Source organism: Echinops telfairi, unplaced genomic scaffold (genome assembly GCF_000313985.2).
Source record: "Echinops telfairi isolate 266 unplaced genomic scaffold, ASM31398v2 ScPeMD7_7409;HRSCAF=8447, whole genome shotgun sequence".
Classification (NCBI taxonomy): Eukaryota; Metazoa; Chordata; class Mammalia; order Afrosoricida; family Tenrecidae; genus Echinops; species Echinops telfairi.
The window spans coordinates 17,383,373-17,392,319 of record NW_022111309.1 but is presented as its reverse complement, the minus strand read 5'-3'; the positions used below and the strand labels follow the sequence as shown (position 1 = coordinate 17,392,319).

Here is an 8,947-nt window from a genome sequence, read left to right as displayed (position 1 = left end):
CCTTCAGTTGGTGGCTTAGACTGGGGCCAGAGTCTCCCCAAGAAGTTGAACCCCTTCACACCTGCCTCATACCTAAGGGGCAAGGAGAAGGACATGAACCCTGACTTAGAGGAGACAGACCACCTGCCCAACACTCTGTAGCTCTCCATGGTGCTACCGTTCATCTTTGCTGCCGTCAGCTTGGACCCCACTAATGGCCACCCCCACATACAACAAAGCCAAGTGCTGCTTGGTCCTGCTCCATCCTCAAGACCAGGGTTTCCAAGCTAACTCTCAGCAGACCCCAAGCCTTTCTTCCTGGTCTTAGTCTGGGCGCTCTGCTGAAATCTGTTCAGCACATAGCAACATCTTCACTGACAGGCAGGTGGTAGCTGCACTTGAACGAGATGCCTGGCCAGGACTTGAACCATGCTCTCCTGCTTGGAAGAGGAGAATCCCCCATGGAGCCACCACTGTCCCCTTGACAGCACTGCACAGGCAGGGAACATGACTCTCACTTTCGAGATGCAGATTTAGGGGCTCCAAGACATTCAAGGCCTGCTACACAGTGCTGCCAGGGACATGCCCTGCTGTCCAGCCAAGGCCCCAGGCCTGAGCCACCCATCCTGGTGTCCTAGCAACCTCAGGACCACCTGGGCTTGCCCTCAACATTCTCACCTCAATTCCCCAACACTCCAGGTTCTCTTGGGGCCTTGTCCAGCATGCTTGCTCAGTTCTAGCAAGTTCTCATTCACGGAATATTCTGTGTCCCTTGGTCTGTCCTGGTAGCATTTTCTCACTAACCCAGGGAATGTGTGCCCTCCACAGGACAGCTTCTTTTAACTGGGATTGGAAGCCAGAGGATCTGGGAACTGGTGGTGGGGTGGGGGCTCAGGGAAGAGCAGTGTGTGGGGCAGACAGACAATAAAATCTTAGTCCTACAAAAGTCCTGGAAAATCTTCAAGCTGGGGTGCATCCTCCTGTGGAAGAGCAAGGTGACACCCACTGTGCCAGCCTGTGCCCCATTCTCCACCTCCCCCACCATGCCCCGCTGTGCCCCACCTGGGAAGGGGAGCAAGCTTGGAATGCAATTCCTCAGCTTTGCATGCTGCTCTTGTTACAAGAGTGTGACTCCCAAGATTCCCCTGTCACCTAAAGCTTCTGCCAGCCCGCCCCCAGCACTGTGCTGATCACCAGATTAAGGAGCTCAGTGCTGCAGATGAGGCGGCTGATGCCCCAGAGGGAGGGGCATGGGGAGGAGCAGGAGGGCAGTGGGCAGCTCTCTCCTGCCCAGCCATGGGACCCTCTCATCTCTCACTGTCTCCAAGGCGAGGCGCTACTCTACACACTCCTTCACTCTGGACTCACCTGCTGATGGCCAGCCTGAGTGGGGAGGGACTTAGGAAAGAGACCCCAGAAACAGGGAGAGAGGGCAAGGGCAACCCAGATGAAAGGAGTGAGTGCCCCCGGGCAGGGCTGGCTGGAAGGCCCATGGGATTTGAGGTAGGTGGGTGCTGGAAGGGTGGCCTAGGGACCAGCTGAGCATCACACACCTCACGGCCCCCAAGACTGGGAGAGGCAGTCTGGAGACCAGCTGGCTGGGATGGGGGAGAAGTGCAAAAACCTGGGCATTAGGAGCTTGTCCCTAAGAAAGACACCAGCCTTCCTGAGCCAAAGTCTTCCTTCCCCTCCAGCCAACACCCAGGCCTGGGACCTGGGTGCCCTCATATCTAGTCTCAGACACCAGGACTCTGGGAGGCGAGGGAGCTCTGCCCACCTGTGGTAAAGACCAATGCAAAGGACCTGAAGGTTTCTGCACAGGACCGCCTGGGGTGGGGCGGGGCGTCTGGGCTCTGACCTGGAAGCACTGTGTAGGCAGTGCCAGTGAGGCTGGCTGAACAGCGCAAAGGCCAGGGAAGGGCCTGGGCGCCAGAGCTAGGGGCCACGAATCCCGAGGCCTCTGTAGGGAACAAGATCGGGGTGCTCCCTGGTCCCATGTCCGGCTCCGGAGGTAACTGGAGGATTGCAGAGAAGTGGAAATTCTGAAGGCCAGAAGCTGCCCATCTCCTTCTCTGCCCTGTGCCTGTCCCAGGGCCTGCAGGGTGCAAGCAGGCCTCCCAGGCCTCCCACCCCCACTCTCTTTGTTGTCACTGCCAAGGGGCCCTCTTGCTGGGCCCCCACTACAGGGCGGGATGAGGGCAAGAGGTGGGAGGAGACAAGCTGGGCTCCAGGGGGTCTGGGGGCTAGGCAAAAAGGCTCTGTCAGTCCATCTGTCTGTTGGGGATCCTTCACTTCCTGCAACTAACGTCCTGTTCCTCTCTCAACCAGAACTCACTGTCCACTGCCCTGTCGTGATGTTAAATCAGCGCAAGCTTTGAAATGACCCTCACCCTTATCGCCACCAAATCAGAGCCATGCTTTGTGCGCTCAGAGGGAAGCAGGAGGGGGGCACTTGTCAGCAAGGGCATTGAGGTTCAGAGCAGGCTTGTCCTGTTTTGAGACCAGCCGGCAGGCCGGCAGCAAAGGCGGGCCCCCAGCTATGTAGCAGACCCGTTTCTTGTGCAGGGTCAGGCCTCTGCTAGGCTCTGAGAGGAGACTTCTCTGGCACATTCCCAACAAGATCCTGACCCAAGTGTGGTGTTCTGGGACCGGGGGAGGCCGTAATGCGATAAGCAGACTGGCCATCTGGCTCGGGGACGGAGGAGAGCCCAGACTGGTCGCTTCTGCTGCCCAGTCCCCAGGGCCCCTGTGTGTCGAGAGAGACAGACTGCCAGATGGACAGGCACTGGCCTGGGTCTGGGTAGAAGCCAGTGAGCTCCCTGTAAGCTGGGCTAACCAACTTCCCGAATGTGGAGGGGTATCGTGGAAGCAAAGCCAAGCACCCCAAAGGGCAGAAACAGAGCAGCAGGATGGGGCAACCCTGAGTCCCCACAGGCTAGGCGCTCAGCTCCCCAGGTAGGCCCAGCCCCTCCCAGCTCCTCAGCTCCCAGTCCACCAATGGGCCACAAACAGGGGCCCTCAGGGTGGGGGGAGGCAAACATCTCTGCTGGCACCTTCTCAGACATGCATGCAAAACTAATTAACATGGGGCAGCATGCCAGCAGCCGGCCAGCTCCACACCCTTGAGCCCAAGCAAACAAGGCGAGCCCTTGTCCAGGGGACATGCACAATGCTTTGTGGCTAATTTAGGCATCTGTCTCTGTCTCGTCTGGTCCTCCTGCCTGTGCTGGGCTTTTTCCCAGCCCCTCGGACAATGCTGGGAACAGGCCCGCCCCATCCCTTATTCAAATCACACCCAGGACAATGAGCTCATTGTGCAGGCCACAGAAAGGGGATGCTGGGTGTGTGTGTGTGTGTGTAACCAGGCATCGGGAAGTAGAGATGGGGTGGGGGTGGGGGTGGTTGGAGAAAATAGGAACCCGGGAAAGTGTTTACTAACAGAACCACTGCAGCTGCCTTGGGCCCTTTCTCTTCCCCTCTGGCCAGCTAAGGGTGGGGGCGGTGGGGGATGGGGGGTGGAACTAGGGGCGTCCTAGAGTGAATGAGGAGCCTAAGGCCCAGAAGCTATAAACTCTGCCTCAAACCTTAGTCTTATGACCCTCTCCCACCTTAACACTTGCTAGCTACCTCTGCAGGGTCAGCACTGGGCATGTTTTTAAATGGCATATGTTGGTTTGGGTTGGGGGTTCTTTTTTTTTTTTTTACTACAGAGGAGATGGGGCTTGGGGAAGAGGTGCCGGTGGCTGGGAAGGGTGGCACCTGCTGTCTTGCTCATTGTCTTTAGGCAACGTTTCATTTTCTCCTCCTTCCCAGATAATAAATTAGAGCAGAGATGGTGAGCTGCAGAGAGCCATGCTCCCCATGGGCGGGCAGGGCAGGAGAGTGTGTAAGCTCTCGGCAGATGGGGCTCCCCCTGGCCCGGCGACTGCTCACCCCACACCTGGTCAGCCCCTGCACAGAGCACCACACAGTGCACAGCATAAAGATATAGAGAGATAAATCTTGAGCGCTCCCTGAGGGGCAGGGTCGGGCTCCGAACCGCCCTCCCTCCTACCAACAACCCACACGCCCCCACCACCACCCCATCATCTCCAGAACACACTGAGGCAGGTGACATAAACAGACACTCACAGCCTGACACTGACACGCATACACACCCCCAGAGGCAGCCCAACACACACAGTGACAGTGGTGTAACCAATGTGGAAGGAAGCCTTCAGGCCAAAGCCCACGTGGCTGGCCACCCAGGCCTGGGGTGGCTGAAAGGTTATAGGGAGGCTGTGAGTGACACACATCCCCCACCCCACGCAGCCCGCCCCCCTCCCAATTTCCCAGCCCTCTTTCTCCAAACCTACTGGCGGCTTCACAGGAACTGAAGTAAAAAGCCATCCCAGGCGTCCAGAGAGCAGCAAATGCCTGCGGAGACAGAAACGTTTGGAGCAACAAGGCTCAGCTTCCTCAGGGCTGGCTGAGCTGCCTGGAGGCCGCTCTTTCTTTCAGTGCTGGGCGAGCGTGAGCTGAACAGTCATCTCGATTCCTTTGCTTTTCGGAAGCACGGTCCTGATGCTGGAGCACAGAGAGACTGCTGGGGTGATTCCCCAGCCAGCAGGAGCCACGGGGGGTGGGGGGGGGTGGCTCTTCCTGTTGCTAACAAAGTGTTGAGAAGGGTGTCATGGGCTCAAGAGGAGCAGAGGTGGCTCAAGGCCCAGAGCTGTGTTCCCGCGGCAGACGGGAGGGACCGTATGAAATCACCAACGGAGGGACTGCTTGGGCTACAAAACAATGAACTCCAGCTGCTCCAACTTCAAGGCAGTTGGTTCCAAAAAACGGCCTGAGTTATTCGCCCTCCCAGGCCCCCCACACCCATTTTTTTAACCTTTCTTCCAGCAATGGGGAAAGAACAGTAATAGAAGTTCAACCCTCTCACGCAGCACCCGCGATGGTGCAGAGGTGGGAGGAGTTGCTGCAGAGAGCTACACGTGTGCAGCAAGACCCTCCGGCTGCCGGCACTGCCTGCTTCCCCACCCCCACCCCACCTCCCCACCCCGCCCCGACTCCCGAGCAGTGAGGGCGCCCTATACCACGGATGACAGAATGGGAAGGGGACAATTGTGCTGCCCACATCTCCTAGCCCAGCCTCGGCTCCCATATTCAATCTCCGTGCATGTGATACTCCTTCAATAACCCAGCCTGTCCAAGAGAAGCCAGAGGGGACAGGATACCTCCCCGAGTGGGGAAGGGCCACTCTCTGCCAGCATCTAGTCATTTGTCCCGCCGGCCGCTCAGGGACAGAAGTCAGCGGACACGGCATCTTCCTGGGAGATCAGCCTCATCCACCTCTCTGGGTCTCCGAAGCAGAGGCCGGTGGCTCCATAGGCCTCTGCTAGTTGCCTGCTTGTCCAGCAATAGAAGCCCCTTCTGTGAGCTCATCACCAGGGACCCTTGACAGCTTAGTGGGTTACACATTGGGCTGCCACCCTAAGGTCAGCAGTTTAAAACCACTGAGGCTTTCTACTCCCATAAAGAGTCACAGTCTGAGAACCCCACAGGGGCAGTTCTACCTTGTCTGTCCGGTCACTCTGAGGTGACAGTGGGTTTGTTGCTGTTGTGAGCTCATCTAGCCCAGCATCAGTGGTTGGCTGGCCTGTAAAGAATCAGAGGCATGGGTGCTGCGCCAAGAATCTTCTGGTGAGGCGCTAATCAAAGATCTGATACCACAGTCCTCACAGCCCCAATGGTCGGGTCTCTCCGTGAGGCACCATGAACTGTCTCTGTGTGGCCTTAGCAGGCAAGGCCTAGGAACACCTATCAAACAGCTGGCTGGCACCGTGCAAATAAGGTGCTTGTGGCCACCCAGGGAATTGGATTGCTGGCTAATAAAGCAAACTAGGTGCATGGCACCTTTGTGGAAAGGGTAGGGTCATGGACCTAAGGTATGTGGAGCCCTAACAGGAACTGGTGAGTTTTGTCATCCTGCTCAGCTAAAATGAGCCATCCCAGAAGCAGAAAGGGGGGGACCTCACCACCACCCAGAAGAGCCAGGAGAGGACTGTACCGTTTGGACTCAGTCCCTGGACTGAGAACCTTTTAGAAACCGAAAGCGGATAGCTGCAGTGCTGGAGATGGCACAAGACAGCAGCGAGCAGTGGCATCTTGATCTTCCCTCATCCTGTGACTTAGACGTCAGACGCCCCTGCCACACCATTTGAAACTCCTACATCCTTCCAAAGCGCTGCTATCACAAGCACCATGTTACATCTAAAGAGCTATGCCTTATTAAAAAACAACACGCTGCCCTCGATACGAAAAGCCACCAAAGTCGTGATCAGAACAATGATATGAAATCCCATTGGTCTTCCCCCAGCTGGGAGGCAAAGGGGGCCGTGTCAGAGCTGCGGGCTGGACTTACCGGCATGCCAGGTCCCAACCTCGGGGACCACACTGATGATCACTGTTCAAAACTCCAGCCCGCTAGTTTGAAAGAAGCCAGCTATCTGGGCATGTGCCATTGTTAGTTTATTTGAAAGCCCACCTGCCTAGAACTACACTCAAGATCTAGCCTGAGTCAAATCAGCGAGAATCCTAGCTTTGGTACCTCAATGTCTGATTTCTTCTAAAGAGAAGAAATGTTGGCACATGAATTCACCTGGGTGCAATGCATCCCATGGTTGCCTCTAAGATGTGCCCTACAAATTAACTACAAAAAGATAGAAAGAAAGAAACCCGGCCACCTGAGTTGACTCGTACTCAGAGGGTTCCTTCAGAGGTTTTCGGAGGCTGTGGACCTTCGCCGGAGCACACAGCCTCCTCTTTCTCCAGAGCGGCTGGTGGGCTTGGTGGTTTTGAGCCGCCAGCTTGTGGCTAGTGGTCCAACACTTACCCACCAGCACCACCAGGGCTTTGAACACAAGTATCAATCGATAATGGCGACCCTGATTCCTAAGACCAAAGGGCTTCTTGTTGTTGTGTCGTTTTTAATGTCCTTTTAAGAGAAAAGGGAATTGCCGTTTCCCGGTTCGATATAGAACCAATGGAATTTGGAGCATTCAAGTTCTAGCCCAGGCTCAATGAGGGCTTACAGGTCCTGGAGGCGCAGCATGGAATGCCTGCTCCTTGTCCTCCTGGTGAGGGCCAGGGATACCAGGAAGCCCACAGGCTGCTAACCATCATGCCCCAGAGTCCTCTCGCCCAGCAGCCCACTTCAGCCTGGCCTCTCATTCCAGATGACTATCTGACACCCAAGGTATGTAATAAGCTTAGCAGGCTGGCCGGGGGCCTGGGCCTGCCCATGAGCCATCAATAAGTGAATGACTACACACGGTACCCAGCATGGGAATACGTCCAACTCCTGACCTCTACAACCCACTCACTGGCTAACTGGAAGCCACTCTGTGGCACAGGCTGGGAGCTCCTCAAGTCCAGGGCAGGCTCCAGTGAGGGAAGAAAGCCCAGGGCAGAGGTGCCAACTGGGTGCCCACTCGTCTGGACAGCCCTGTCTTGCATGTGGTAGCCAGACCTGCCCACCCTCTCGGTCATCCTCAGCCCCCGTCATCTGACCTGAGACTCTGCACCTGGTCTAGGGGGACGCCTCCTGCTCCCTCCATCCCCACCTCAGGGCCTCCGCTCAGGGAGTTCTCCCTGCGCACAGGCCGGGATGCCCTGTGCCCTCCCCTCCTCAGCCTAGAAGAGCTGTTGGATGTAGCAGGACTGCCCTGATGACCCGCCTAGAACCAATTCCTCCTCCCTTCCACCCCAGGGCACAGTCCGTGCACTCCTCTAACATCTGCCCCCTTCCTGCCACTGGCCAGCGGGGTCCGGCGAGCAGGCGGGCAACAGTGTGCAGCTGGCCAGTCAACACCATGGCTCACTGTTGAGGCACAGATGGGCAAAGTTGAGTCCGGTCCCTTGATCTCTGCCTTCCTTGCCCTTCCTGATCCACCAGGGTGATGGCCAGCCCAGAAGAACCTTTCTGGCACCCTATGCCCAGTCTCCATCCGCCCCCCCCATCTCCACCCCCCAAGGGCGGCAGGTCCCCTAGGGGTGTGTTAGCAGGTGGAAATTTCTGGAGTGGCTGGCAGTGGTATTTGGCACTGTTGAGCCCATTTTGATCCACAGTGATTGTAGGAGACAGAGTAGAACTGCCCCCATAGGGTTTCCTAAACTGTAATCTTCACAGAAGCTAATTTCCAGGTCTTCCTCCCTCAGAGCCACTGGTTGGGTTCAAACCACCAACTTTTGGTTTAGCAATACCACCAACCCATTTTTTACAGAAGAACAAAGCGGCTCAGAGGGAGAGGTGAGGCCACGTCTCCACAGGCTCTGAACCTGGGTCTGGCAGCCCCTTGAGGGCCCCAGAGCCCCTGCTCCTGACTCCCCTCTGCCCAGCAGGTCCAGTAAGAGGCAGCTCTCACTTGCCCTGCCTGTTCTGTCCTCCAGCCAGGGCTGTGCCGCCCAATGGGTTGGACAGTTTAGGAGGGCCTCACGAGCACCCTCTGCCAAAGGGCAAGGCAAAGCAGCAGGAGACCGTGGGCCCCCTCCCTCTCCTCCAGAGGACTCTGGGAGCTGCTCAGGGGCCTGACACTGCAGAAAGCACAGGCTGCCCCACGTGAACAGCTGCAACTCTCCAGTGCCACGCCAGAGGCAGGCTGTCTGCCTGGGCCATGCCCTCACTATACAGACGAGCTGCAGCCAGGCAATGGCCACTGAAAATGAGGAGACCAGCCAGGACTCAGGGAGGCGGGGCGCTCAACTTCTCAGCCCTCCCAGCATCTCACCAAGGTGGCCAGGGCCCCATACAGAGAGAGCCCTCTTGCCCAGATTCTCTGGTGTTGCACCAATCAGAGGCAGAGACACTGAAGAGGCCTCCCCTAGTACCCCAAACAGCTCATCTGCCCTCCCAGCCCGGCTGACCCACTGAGGACTCAGACTGCCACCTCTGGTGTGTGTGTGTGTGTGTGTGTGTGTGTGT

At 57.1% G+C, this 8,947-nt stretch overlaps 1 protein-coding gene across 7 annotated transcripts in view; it reads right to left on the bottom strand.

Moving 5' to 3' along the window:
• Positions 1-8,947, bottom strand: part of LOC123522423 — a 30,542-nt gene that overhangs the window by 2,871 nt on the left and 18,724 nt on the right. For 5 of the 7 annotated variants that reach the window (XR_006680692.1, XR_006680694.1, XM_045296464.1 and 2 more), the window contains one exon: positions 4,335-4,395. Coding sequence is in view for 4 of the 7 variants with exons in the window: in XM_045296464.1 (XP_045152399.1) it covers positions 4,335-4,395 (61 nt within the window). In the remaining 3 variants the exon portion in view is untranslated. Of the gene's footprint in view, position 1; positions 73-4,334; positions 4,396-8,947 lie in introns of those variants that run through there. The other 2 variants (XR_006680693.1, XM_045296465.1) reach the window with 1 other exon arrangement.